The sequence below is a fragment of the Hippocampus guttulatus genome, chromosome 21, assembly GCF_054856545.1.
Source record: "Hippocampus guttulatus isolate MCC_2025c chromosome 21, RoL_Hgut_1.0, whole genome shotgun sequence".
Classification (NCBI taxonomy): Eukaryota; Metazoa; Chordata; class Actinopteri; order Syngnathiformes; family Syngnathidae; genus Hippocampus; species Hippocampus guttulatus.
The window spans coordinates 10,843,434-10,857,945 of NC_141281.1; the positions used below are offsets into that span (position 1 = coordinate 10,843,434).

General features: G+C 43.3%; 1 protein-coding gene across 1 annotated transcript; it reads left to right on the forward strand.

The window, feature by feature from the left end:
* The first annotated feature begins 13 nt into the window (after window positions 1-13).
* armc1 (armadillo repeat containing 1) lies at window positions 14-6,985 on the forward strand. The gene is made up of 7 exons (XM_086102236.1): window positions 14-284; window positions 1,514-1,723; window positions 1,906-1,997; window positions 2,268-2,460; window positions 2,674-2,790; window positions 4,416-4,490; window positions 5,261-6,985. The coding sequence occupies exons 2-7, from the start codon at window positions 1,562-1,564 to the stop codon at window positions 5,456-5,458; spliced, it is 837 nt and encodes a 278-aa protein (XP_085958362.1). The 5' UTR covers window positions 14-284; window positions 1,514-1,561; the 3' UTR covers window positions 5,459-6,985.
* Window positions 6,986-14,512: the final 7,527 nt, after the last annotated feature.

Consider the following 14,512-nt stretch of genomic DNA (forward strand, 5'->3'; position numbering starts at 1 on the left):
AACGCGTCGCGTTTCAACAGATGGGAACCATTTACACCGGTAGGTGTAAGATTTCAACGAACGTACCCACTGACGTGCCCCGATATCCAAAACAGTGTGCACAGCTGCTAGCTTAAACGAGGATAGTCGAAGAAAAGGCAGAGGGCCCAGCATTTATTCACTTCTATTATCAAAGGTTGTTTTTAAAACTGCGACATTTTGTCTCCGGCTCGGCACGTTTGCGTCTTGCGTCACCGAGCTTTAGCCGTGGCTGTCTCATGGTTTCGCCGAATACTGACTGAAAGGTAAGTTTGAATTGAGTTAGGTTTAGCTTTAGCATAGCCTAGCCACCAACGACCCGTCTCGGTCTTTTTAAAAGGGCGAAATTTGAGGTGAAACTCGAGGTCGAACAAACATCGTGAAATATTCACATGTCAATAGATTCAAAAGCTTTGTTTCCTTGAAAATTGTCATTTATTTCCGTCGTGACATGTTGAGCTCTATAAATTACATTTAATGAAGCATGCTAGGTTGTCAGCTGTGACCCCAGTATTCAAAATATGAAAAATGATGCCATTCATATGTTTTTAAGTGCTCCAACATTTACTTATTACTTTATTAGCTTTATCCACGGTAAACTATTGTTGTTATACAAGTGCTCTTATGATAAATGGGTCAACCAATTGCTGCTTTAAGCTTCTTAAATTCCCTTTAATGTTGAGTTCCTAATCTCTGTTACACCATTTTGTTACTTTACAACTCAAAGCTGTGTTACTAATAATAGCTGGGGGGTGTCTTTCTTTCACGGTTTTCTGGGCATATATTGAATGTATATATGTTAAAAAAAAAACCCTTCAGAGTGAACTATGTCTCCAGCTAATACAATAATTATTTTGAAAATGTACTTGTCAATTATTTTTCGATTATTCCCTGATTCAGATTAAAAAATATATTTTTAACACCCTTTATCAAAAACATTTCACAATTATACAGAAGACAATACACAAACCTAAGTTGATTATGAGTCTGTTTTGCAAAAGAATCTATGCCCCATCCGAACTGTTTCTGATTTCCTATGTTAATAGTTTAAACTCTCTAAATAAAGCCCAAACAATGATCCCAAAACACTTAAAAGGCCAAGCCCTGTTTGTTCAGTTCACATACATTCAAAGTCGCAGATATTATTTGTCAACACCAGCAGCGGCTCCTCTTGTTTTATGTTGAGAGGGAAGAAATTTCATCTGTGCTGTATGTTACACATACAGTACATTTGACAATAAAGTTTTATCCAATCCAATCGAATGTAAAGATGTGAACCCACAAGATGGCACCAATAATTCCTGCACCTCACGTACTTATTTTGTTGTCTTGAAAAATTATTTTATCTGAGTCATGAACGGGATAATTGTTAGAATCATCAATTAAGAACAAAATGAAACATCGTTACTAGATGGGTTTGAAAAGTAGTTACATTGGCTATGCTAACTGCCTAACTAACTGGCTGTTAAATATTTTTTGGGCGGGGCGGTCACAGTCAGGCGGAGGTCGGTTGGATGCGCGTGGCCGCCGGACGGGAGGCGCCATGAGTGCGGAGTTGGATGCGCTGGCGGTGGTGAACCAGTTGCGGGACCTTGCCGCAGACCCCCTCAATCGCAGGGCCATCGTAGAGGATCAGGGATGCTTACCCGGGCTCATTCTTTTCCTGGACCACCCGAACCCACAGGTGGTCTACTCTGCACTGCTGGTAAGTCAAACGGGAAACCTCGCTACCAATTTTAATCAAATAACCGCTGTTTCATTGAAGCCCGTGAAGCGTAACGCCGAACCACAACATGTACATTTCATGTGTGCTATGTCTTGCCACAAAATGGCTGCCTGCTCTAAGTATCTCATCCTTGTGTTTTTTTTTTTTGTTCGTGTCCGCAGGCCGTGCGCTACCTGGCGGAATGTCGAGCCAACAGGGAGAAGATGAAGGGCGAGCTGGGCATGATGCTGAGTTTGCAGAATGTCATGCAGAAGCAAGTGGTGCACACACACACTCACACACAGGCAAAGCTGGGCTGCCGTTCTTTTTTGGGGGGTGGGGGGGCACACCCCGTTGAGCACACAAGATTTTATAGTTGTGATATTTTTTTAATCAATACTAACAATGTACAGAAATAAAAAAATATATTTTTAAACAGGTGTATTTATTAATACTTACAACAACATAGACATGAGACAAACTGCATGAAAAGGAAGGAGCCATTTCGATCCTATAAAGCGTCTTTCTCGGTCCGCCTTTTCAGGAGCACGTCGCCCGGTGAAACCAAACTGCTGGCCTCGGAGATCTACGAGATCTTCCAGTCGGCTGGGAAGGAGGAAGCCGAGCAGGCAGAGGCGGCCGCCACCTCCTGCCGACGAAAGGCTCAGTTCTTCCTGGGCTCCAACAACAAGAGGGCCAAGACGGTAGTGCTGCACATCGATGGGCTGGACGACTCGGTAGGTGGCCATGGGGCAGGCTCGATGGAGGCCCACACACAAAGTTTGAGACGTGGTTTAGAGGCACAAGAAAAAAATAATTCGATTAAATGTGCTTGTTGTTACACTGGCTTAATTTTTGTTTTTTGAAATCCAAAACAACCTATTTAAGTGCAATCCAGTTGCGTGAATCATTTTGAATCTTTCTCCTCTCGCTCGCTGCCCGGCGCGCAGACCCGTAGGGGCCTCTGCGAGGAGGCCTTGCTGAAGATCCGGGGAGTCATCAGTTTCACTTTCCAGATGGCCATCAAGAGATGCGTTGTGAGGATCCGCTCCGACCTTAAAGCTGACGTAAGCAAAAGCGCCGCAGCCATTTTTTTGGATTTCTTTCCGAAAACTTCCAAAGTGACAGATGTTTTCATGTATAATGTTGTCATGTGATGAGAATGTGTGGATGAAATGGTGGGGAACTTTTTTTTACTGCAGTATCACAGTATGATGTCATTTCCAGCTATATTTTGTTGTACAGTAAATATTCTCTCGTACGGACTCGTGTTTGCGCTGTCCAATTTGTCCTGATAACAGAAATTCCTCATTTGGGAAATGAGCATGGTACATGTCCTTTATGAACCTGCAAGTATGTTGACAAAATGCACGTGTAACAACACCATCAATAAAATACAAAAATATACTGTCCAAAAACTGTTTCTATAACAAAAACTGCAATACAGGTGTATCACAAAAAAAATCACAACAGTAAAATACATACAGTATTTTAATGTTTATTTTTTTCTGTCTTGGGGAAAAAAATGTGTATTTTGGATTGTTTTGTTGGATGCATTCTTTGGTTTATGACAATGTTTGCCTGCTTGTCATACAGTTTTCTTGCTAGTTGCAAGTAACTGTCCCGTTGTTCACCGATGTCTGGTAATTCTTGTGCATACTGAAGGATTTTTGTTGCCATTTGCATTGCTTCCTTGCTGGATGGTGGCTTGTCATCAGGAGTTGAATCGATGCCACGTTGTTTAAAGTTTCGTAGATTTGCGTCTTTCCGACTCCAAGTGTCTGCTGGATCTTTTTAACTTTGTGTCCAGCCTCGCTCAAACGGATGCATTTCACTCGCTCCGCTCCAGTCGTTACAGTTCTACGTTTCGATGCGATGATCTACACGACGTAATTGAATAAAGTTAAAATCTTTTGGAATTACAGTAAAACGCACGCCAATAAAAAGTCGCTTACACGTCGTCGTTTAGAATCTGATGATGGAAAAACGTGAAGTGAAAACTTGTTTTAGCGTTGCGTCTTTTCCGTCGCGTCGGGTGGGCGTTGCGTGTATTTAAGCTCCCGCGGCATCACACCTCCATCCATTACGGGTAGTGGAATTTCCGCTTACGCAAATTCCGGTAACATGTAATATCGTTGTCAAAATGTTAATGCATAGGATTTTATTCCGGGTGAAGGATATTCCTTTCTATAGAATTCCGGGGATGGGAATATTTAGTTTTTAATTGTAGTTTTTTTGCATTTTGTTTTATTTTTGATTTTTTGGGGGGAAAAAAATGTCACATTAGTCATTTTTAAAAATTTGTAAAACAGGAATTATAGACAAATATTTCATTTAAGTTTTATTCCAGTTATTTGATGAGCTTTTCTCATCTTTGTATATTTTAAGTCCACAGCTAATGTGTTATTTTATCAGCATTACTGTTTAAATTCCTTTCATCTTAAATTTCCCTTATTTTATATTGAATGTCATTTGATTGATTTCAATTTTATTTGACATTTTAAATTGTAAGTTTTGGATTGAATAGTTCCAACTTTATTTCAAATATTTATTTCTAATACTTTTATTATTTTTGCAGATTTTTTTTTATTTTTTGCTTTTGTCTCGTAACTACCATAGCATGTTTTTGCATTCTACTTTGGATTCATATTATTAAGGGAAACAGACCACTAAAAAGTATGATGTGTGACAGGCGCTGGGCACAGCCATCAACTCCACCAAAGTGATGAAAGCCCAGCAGGTGTTGAGGACGGAGGACGGAGGAGAGGTGAGGACAAGCGATGGCATTTCCTTTTCAACATGTCAAATATTGTGATTATAGATCTGTATGATATTATCTCGGCTTCTTCCTTTATTTTCGAGCTAAATGAAGATTAAAAAGACAGTATTTGCGGTCTTCTCCAAGTCAGTACTGCGTATGACCAAAAGGTGTCAGACTTTGCTCAGCCATGACTTGGACTAAGGCGCTCATGGTTTTTGTCTGCTTGTTTTGTCCTTTGGACAACTGTTGGTTGATGTATTCATATTCATTTTTTATGATGGCATGGATAAAAGGAAGAAATGGTTTAAACTATTTCTGATCCAGATTGGGTTAATTGAGCCTGTGACTACAGTGGACAGCTCATCATGTTATTAGGTTACAGGGTGCATGAAAGGGTTAACACACACACACACACACAAAAAAAAATCCCTTGAACCGTTAGAACGCCCGTTTTCGTCAAACGTCATCAGATCATCTTCTTTTGCGGAATTTTAAAGGCCAAAAAAGTAAGCGCATGTTTTATTTCAGATCTGATCCAGATTGGGCATTTTGTGACCAGTGTAAATCAAACCTGTAAAATCACACGCAACAAGTTTGAATGCGTCTGGTGGCTGACAGCAGGACATCTTGCTTGTTTATAGTACATCTGAATAGCTGCAAGGAAGTACCCGTTGAATCCAGATCTGATCCAGATTGTCATTTTGCATTGGAAACGTACCACTAAAAACTTCCTCAAAGTGTCGGAATGTGCTTGTGTGCGTCTGTGTGTGTCGCAGCTGTTCATGCCATTCCAAGAGGACGGCGAGGGCGCCTCGGCGGTGGAGGAGAACACGGACATTCCAGACTACCTGCCCGAGGAGGAGAGTCCGTCACAGGATCCGAACAAGGCGGTGACACGCGTGGGCTCCGTCGCGGACGGAGTGGGCTGGCTCAACACGGCCGCCAACTTCCTGACTCGCTCTTTCTATTGGTGACCCCGCCAACAACCCCCCCCCCCCCCCCCCCCCCGCACCATACGAAGTGGGCTTAGCCTGGATTTAACACACACACACACACACACACAGACAGAGAGCGCTACAGCGTGTGTGCATATTAAGCGTACGCTCGTCGCTGTATATCCCCAAACTCCAGGACTTGAGATCAGCTGACACAAAGGACGCTTGTTCCGTTAAGTTGGGAGATGATTTTTTTGGTGCATGACACACACCCTCCTCCCCCTTTCCGGGATATTTATCATACTAATACTTTCACACTTCCGTTTTTTTTATTATTAGCATGCATTAGTGCCAATCTTCACCCCCCCCCCCAATGCTTTTGCGTGCCTTTATTTTTTTTTTTTTGAGGGGGACATTTCTTTGTAATTATTATTTATTCATTGTTGGAGTGTTCTGTGGAGAGCGCAGAACATGTAGCTTTTTTTTCCCCGTCAGTTTTAGTCCTCCAAGGGTCCTAAAAGTAATAATAATAATCATATTAATAATAATGAAAAATTGAAGAAAGGTGTATTTTTTTCGGTTGGGAGAATTTGGGCTGGTTTCAGTTGCAAAGATCAAACAATTATAAACGACGTTGAATAAAATGACCTTTTATTGGTTTAATTATCTTAATAATAATGAAAGTAACTGATGTGAATTAAAATTAGAATACATATTTTGGTGTTAATTTCATTCCCCTCATCTAAATATCAAAAATAAAAAATCTAAGATAATTTGTTTAAATTTTTTTTTTAATTGCGGCGACTTGTTTTAATTTGAATGTAATGTATTTTTAATTTAAGTATAAATTTATATGAAAAAAATCTAAACATAAGTCAATGACATTTTGTGGGCAGTTTCATAACGGTTCCTCTGATGATGAAACACTTGAAATAAAATACATCATAAACATTTGTTGGATCGCATTAATTTCTCCCCTCAAAATGGCCCCTGATCGAAAAAGCGAGAGTATCCCGATACCACACGTTCATATTAGTCTCGTGTACAATTTGTCAATGGTGCTTGACCCCCACCTAAGTCATCTTGCAACATTCTGTCCCGTTTTTGTTTTGGTTTTTGCGAGTCACTCAACAACTACCAAAAAAAAAAAAAAAAGGAATCTGTGATGCCAAAAGTGCTTACCTCACATCCCAGGTTGACCTGTTATCTACCCGGCATCACGTCTCTCATCATTAACGTCCCGCACACAACAAACCCGCGCAATGCAGTGCTGACTAGGCCACTTGTCTCGTCTCTTGTTAGTCGAGGTCGTAACGCTGCGGCGTGACCTTAATCCGGCGGCGGCGGCTACTTCCTGGTCAAGCTTTTTTTCTCCATTTTTTTTTTTTTAACCTTTCTTTACTGCGATTTTTATTTTATTTTATTTTTGGGGGGTATGTTAATCATCCTCACGTGTTGCTCAGTGTCCTCATATTACATCCGAACGGTAGAAATGTACAGACATCCACCCGTATAATATACTGTAATGCTCATTCCTGTCTAAAAGACCATAAACTTCAAATTCAACGTTGTTGTTTTTTGTGCTTTTTTTTTTTTTTTTAAGCGAATTGACTTTTTCTTGAAACGAGAGGTGTCTTAGGGTGGTTGTGGGGGGAAGACAGAATCCAGCCGCCTCAGCGTTTCTGCATGTTGCTGGTGGCCAGGCAGCAGCCGAGGCCCAGCTGCAAGCCCTGGAGCGACGCTGGTGCAACGCGAGAGGAGGAGTGATGTCACTTCCTGCTACGGCACTGCATTAGGTACACACGCATGCAATCCAAGCAGTTAATTTTTTTTAATTTTTTTATTTTTTTTACCCATTCACTACCAGCCAATTCTCGACCAAGTCTGAAAAGACGTTTAAAAACGTCTTTGGGAGTGAATGAGTTACGAATACTGAATTTGGATGTCGCTTAAATTATCTACAATGTTACAATTATGCGGTTATGAATATATTTTGCCATAATGTGCCCAACAAAACGCAACTGAAAGGAATATAGAATTAGGAAAATAAAAATGTATGCTTCACTGTGTCAAGTTATCATATCCCCAAAAACCCCTAATATAATAAATCGCTCGCTTTTAAAAGCAAATGGAGCTTCCACTTGCTGAACCCGCATTTCAATCGACAATAAATTACATCATCAGTATTCATGCAGCCATAAGCTTGCTTTTACTGGTGAATACAGTAGGCGAGGCGCTTTATTGTGCATTAAATGACGTTCCGGAGAGCTTCGTATGCTTCCGCACAATATTATATATGACGTTAGTCCTCTTTGAGAAGCTAGTCCACATCGGACTCCTCGCCTCCGTCCGTCTCCGCCCGAAAGCCAATCAACGGCGTCCTATCTCTGCGCCGCCTGTGTCTATTTGCATGTGCACGCCGGCGAGCGAGATGGCGGGCCGAGCCGCCGCCGTCGGCCGTAAATCCCGGCGGCGGCGTTGGCCGGGGTGGCGGGAAATGATGTGACTCTGGCAATTTATGTCAAATAACTTTTTGAGGACGCGGCGAGCGCGGCAGGTGCGATAATTCTTCTCCCTTCCCTGGGAGGTTTAATTGAGACATTTCTCTTGATCTGTGTTGTTGAGATGTAATGTCGCTCGTTATCGCGCCTGAGCGAAGGTCACGCTGACTGTTTGAGCGGCCCGTGGAGTATATTACCGCCAGCGAAAGGCGCAACGTAGTCGGCTAGACACGAGTCTCCTGACCCTGACGGGAGGAATACAGCAGCGTCATAAATCATCTCTACGCATTGAAATGAATGGAAATGCCATTAATCCGTTCCAGCCTCTCCCCCAAAAATATTGTTTTTTTTTTTTTGGAAGCAACTGATATTTGAGCAACGCATTTAGTCAATGTAACGGTACAGTCACATTCTCTTGCTCCTCTGCGAGGAGCTCAGAACACTTTTATGTGCATTACCCATTGCGTGTTATCGTTAAGATGGCTAAGCGAGAAAGCCATGCATTTTTAAAATCAATTTTGATTTATTTATTTTGGGGGGGGGGGTGTTCCTGAGACTTTTTCGTGCATCCTTTTTATGACTGACATTTCCACACAATTTCACGTCACTCGGTGAAACTGATGATGGGGGCAATTTTTTTTCCGTCTTTACAATATCGAATCCTCCAAATCATATGATAATCTGGCTGGAACTTTCGTCAACATAATGTCATATTGTCTTCGATACAGGGCGGGGATGCTTTTTAAAAAAAAAATTTTCTCCTCACTTGAATTCATCTGATGTGGACTTAGACGGTGCTGCTGTTTTGGTTCGCACCCGGACTCCAAATGAGCTCAGCGATCAGCATTTTTTATGTCAGTAGCTGCACGCATGTGAGCGTTGATGAGATTGACACGTACAAAGTTCATAATTGTGGTCGTCGCATTATTGTCCCCACCGCCTTCGATGATTTGGAAGGAAGGCGGGTTGGCTTGAGTTGGGGTGGCGCTACGGCCTCTGTGACACCACCACATCCGCCCGGCGACAAACGCTCCTGGCGCGCTCGATTGGTGGGATGAATTATGGCTGTTGAGAATTAAAAGGTCCCCGGGTGTCAAAATAATTCATGATATTATGCATATCGAGCCCGGATATGTGGATTAGGAAGATAATAAAGGCGGCGGCGTTGGCGCATCGACTGCGAGGGTGGCGGGTTTGGCGGTGGGTTCAAGGTCCAACAAGTGCGTGCGCGTATAGGCCCGTCAGTCAGCTTTCACGTGTGCCGCTCCATGTCGCACACACATGCGCACAACCAGAGATTTGAGCATAATTGTCCCAAAACTGCTCATCAGCGGATCTGCCTGCCGCCATTAAGGGCCCGGCAATATGGTGTGACATTCGCATTCGCCTTTGTGACAGGTTATTAGAGCGCCGTAATTAAGCCGACTACCCTGCCGTACAAGGAGAGAGTGAATTGTTTAAAAAAACACACACACACACACACACTCCCACGCGCACAATTTAAATGATTGATAAATGAAAGTTGTGGATTTTTTTTCCACTCTGGTGAAAGTGGAAGGATTTGGATTTTTCTTATGTGAAACTAAAGCTCGCTGAGGAATTGAAGGATTAGCTCGGCAAGTGTTTTGCGATTTCTCTGGCTCAGGTTAACGGCGATGACAAAAAATGTGGAAGGATGTGAATTTTTAAAATTTTATTTAAAAAAAATTTCCTTCTTGCTTGGGCCCGACACCGATCGATCAGCCAATATAAGCGCTTTGAAAATCGGCAAAAATCTGCCCATTCTATTCGGATTTTTGCCCATATTTCATTTTTTTACTCATCGTGGCATGAGACAAAGATGATGACATTAAACTCCCCAAAAATTGGCTGACCAAGTCTTGTAAAACAGTCAAACGCTCTGCCTGCAAATTCACATCTGTTGTAAGCAATAAAGGAACAAAATTTTTTTTTATTTTTAATGTATTTGTAATTTTTTCCCCATCAAATTAGCCCCACAAAATTTTCGAACCTGCCTCCAAAAATCATTTCAGATTGGTGCGAGTTTTTCCCCCCTCCTTTTGGGTACCGTAATTTCCCACAGGATTTTAGTCTCAATATACAATGGTAACCTTTTTTATTTTTTTAACGGTTGTATGACAAATGTTCAAATGTTACTTGTTGAGAAAATAAACATAAAATGTTCCTACTGCAATTGTGCTAGTCTGCATTGTCCAAATGTTGTCGTCGTTCACGTGTGCGACTGTGTGAAAATCCGAGTTGGGGGGGGGGGGGTGGATTAGTAAAGGTGCGATTTAAAATTTGCGCTGGCTATTGCACAACTTAAGACAACAAGTGGACGTTGTTATGAGCAATGAAGGCCCATCTGCTCTGCCCCCACTTGCGTCCACATGGCGTGTGAATATGATAATACCTGAAGAAATGGAATCGAAGAAGCCCCCCCACCTTCTGTAAATCCCGTTTGTGTGGATTCAAAGCAAACGTCTCCACTTTAGTAGGGCTCCAGGAACGTGTCGAAACGTGTTTTTCATTGACCGGATCCAAAAGGCCACCTTCCGAACAGCAAAAAAATGTTCATGTTAAATAGTAGAGCAGCGGGGGTCTGTGTCGTGTTTGCCTTTGTGGCACGTTCGCTGAACAGAAGGTCCCCCCCCCCCAACCCCCCACCCTCCCCTCCTTCATAACGGTGGCAGATGGCTGCAGATGAATCCCTCATAATCATGTCAGGACGGCTCGTCCGATCCCGATTCATCTCTTTAAACACATTTCATGCGTGCACAAAGATGGAGGCGGCTGCGCCGCGCCACAAAAAAAAAAAAAAAAAGTACACAAAAGATTGTCCTTGCAAACAAGTGTTCTCGCTCCTGAACGCCACTTAATCATCGGGGCTCCTGTTCTAGCGCCGCACAACCGCTATCGGCCACCGTCGCAACCAGGATCGTCAATACCGATGCATCCTCGGTCACACTTTGCGATGGGCACGAGTCCCGACATCACACGAACGCCGCAAATTGCCTTTGCCGTAACCACGAGAACCGCACCCGCGTTTCCTATTCGCTGCAATGGCTCCGTCACATTCAACTTTCCGGATACCGTTGCTTCTACATTTGTTCGGGTCCGCCGTCGTTGTACCGGATCCGTCTTTGCCGCATCCGGTACGGTGACGGTTGCGCCGACGTATCGGTAGTAGTGCTCCGGAAACGGTGACCCCGGAAGCACAATTTGAAGTTCTAGAAAAAAAATCCAATTTTAAACCGGGGCTTCGACCACGTGCAAGGATGCCCCCCCCCCCCCCCCCGCAGCATCTGTCCCCCTCTTCCTATCCATACCGTTACGATACTACTGAATGCAGACGTGCCGCCCTTATAAAGTATAAATCTTTTTAACAAGCCTTCATTGAGTCTCGCAAGGGCGCTGACAATTTGCCATAAAGTGAATTGTCACATCTATATCAAATTTTTTTTTTCTTTGCCCCTTTCCATTTCTGTGCGCCCCCTACCCTTGCACCCCCCACACGTCAGCCATGATAATTGTGGATCAGGTGACGCCGTTCTCACCTCATTTCAGGGGCCACGCTCGACTAAGGCCATTCTCTCCACTCAAAAGGCCATATCAGTGCACAACACCCCCCCCCGCCCCCCAACTTCTCATTAAACCCTCCTGAGTGGCTGCGCTCTCTCGTTCTCGCTCACTTCCATGTTCCACATCGCAGATTTGTTTAGCTCTTGTTTTCTGACTGGATGCGCTCCTCCGCCTCCACATTAACTCTTTGAGCAGGGGCCGCCACCCCACCCCCCTTCTCCTAGTCTAGCTCCCCATTCTCACGTTTCCGACGCTGTTATTTCTAATTCCCCTGACAGGATGGCTTTGTTTTGTCCCTCCTAAAATTGCCCCGCATTGACAATTCAGTGTTAGAAACCTGCGCTGATTTGGACTTTCGTGGTAATTCTATATGCTCGGCCAAAGGAGTCCCACTTCTGACACCAAGTTGGTAGCTCACTTCGGAATATTCTCATTTTTCCACGTTGTTTCATTCTCAGGACGTTGAATCAATCTCAAATGTACAGTTCTGATTGTCTAGGAAGAACATTTTGTCCGGGGTGGATCCTACTTCTGATGCCAAGTTTGTCGTGGCAGAGCCAGTGACCAGAAGATCTCCGTGGAGTCGGTCAGACATCTGAGAGGCCCGCTGCCAGAAAACAGGATCATCAATTGCCGTCACATCTTCTTGATCCATTTAGCCAATGGTTTCAAATTCTGACACCAAAAATGTCTAACACTGTTACGGAGAACAGAGAATGTGGTCAAATTAAATTCTGACATGAGAGTTGGAAAGTGAACAAAACAATTCTTCTCCCGCAGCAAACTTTGTGTGTGTGTGTGTGTGTGTGTGCGCACGTCTGAGTGCCGATTGTTAAATTATTCATCAGGGAGCCAGCCGAAGAACGGTGATTAACATGAAACAACAATTTTAGTAATTGATGGAAACTCGCAATTTACTCGCCTTCTTTGCCGTGACCGCACAAAACTTTCATAAACACGCGCGTTGATTTCTTTGGATTCCGCTGCCATCATCAAGTGCGGATCTTTTTAGTTCTCTTTCATTCCGCAAAGTTTTGTTGACCAAAACTGATAAATTGACCACGGTAATGTCTTGTGGCAGAATGTCTCCAAAATGTTGTCACTTGTTGCTAGGCAGAATCAGCAGAGCACAAATTGGCTCATATATATATTTACTATCTCTGCATTAAACCTGAAATGTACAGCGACTGTGTTGTCGCGATCTAAAAAAAAAAGAAAAAAGTGAGTTAAAAACGCAGAGTGAGAACAATTTAGCTCTATTTGCTGATTAATTTGGGCCCACCTGTGATGCTGGCTACGCTAAGTAGCTACATCAGTTTTAATTAGGGCCCTCAGAGTGGCTCGCTAGCGAAAATGAGGGTATTAATTATCACGTTTAGCAGATATCACGGTGACAAACGGCGATGGAGGAGGAAGACACCCTCAAAAAAAGAAAAACACTCTTTTTCGAGCCCACTTCCTGTCTTTGAAACAACCTTGGGGCGACGAGCGTCCTCCATTTTGTGTCGGTGTATTTTGGTGGTCCCCACTCGCCCTAAATTTGTCCTGTGTTAGAAAAAGGGCTCTTTTTCTGTCATGTTTCTTATAGCTTGGCTAGTCCAAAGAAATAAACCCTCGCCTGCTGTATGTAATTCTCAAGTCGGGTTTTTCAACCCACTTGAACTCAACTAAAAGCATCGAAACCTTTATTAGTAGTGACATTTAACAAACGACACCACCTGTTTAAATTTCTTTTATTTTTTATTTTTTCCCCCTCGTATACTGGAGGGAGGCATTCATTTGTCCGCATCGACAGTTGAAAATCGTCTGGCGAAAGAGTCGCCCGCGGAGCACCTTGCCCGTGTCGACGTTGTCTCCCGGAAAAGCGTCACATTCATCATCATCATCAGCCCGTCATTAGACGACGTCACCCTATTACCCAAATCACATTATCGCACTTCTATTCATTAAACTCAAAGCCACTCGGAGCCAGCGACGGGTCCCGTCGGTGCCAAAGGGCGGCGCACTCCAGCATTCCACTTCAGCACTTCGCCGCTTCACATTTGCATAACAGAGAATGGGCCACAATATTAGGTACACCGTCGTCATAAAAAAAGCGCCGGAACTCCCAACTGGGTGTGACAGGAAAAAAAAAAAGCAACAACCACAAGTGAGTCTCAAAGTAATATTTAATGTGCACATTTTCTTCTAATGACTTCTTTCATAGTCCTCCACTCCCATCCCATCTGCTGCCCCCCCCCTCCTCCATGTGTGTGCGTGCTGTATGTTTCCATCACACGGCGGCGTTGACCCGCGCTGTCGTCTCCCTGATTAGCTCCCTGATTCCCTTTCCTTGTACGCTAATGTGCAATCAATCACCATCAATTAGACAAAATGTTCAATCATTAAAAGCATTATCATCAATTAAAGTAATGATCACTTCCCCGCCAATGCGTCAACACGCGCAACCCGCCGCCCCCCCACTCCCCATTCTCACTTCTATGATTTCTAAACTTCTTTTCAGTCTTTGATGATGATGATGATGATGGTGATGGCTTCTTGCCTCCCCCCCAAGGGTAACTCAACATTTCGGGAAAGATGATATTGCCGCAATAGAATGTAGTGTTGAAGTCGTGTCCTGACACAGAAACAAAATGCGTAATGTTTCATCTTCAAATGGGGGGGAGGGGGGGGGGGGTAAAATGAAGTCAACATTTTTTTTCATATTTGATCATGATGGTTCATGCACGGTGTAATATTTTCTATTAAAGCCTTAATGCATGTATAAAAAAATATGATTTTCTTTTTTTAATGGAAAATCTGGGCACCCCTTTTGGATGAAAATTAATGACTAGCCACTTTTCTTCTTTCTATTTTTTTTTTTCAACTTTGTCCCTGCGGTCAGTGTCGGCAGCGGCCTGTCACGATGAGAGAGGCCTACAAAGAAAAGCCCCGAGGGCTGTAGGGAGGCCTGGGAAGAACCTGTCAGCACCTTTCTTCAATGTGCAAAGCGTTTTGTGTGGGGCTTCGG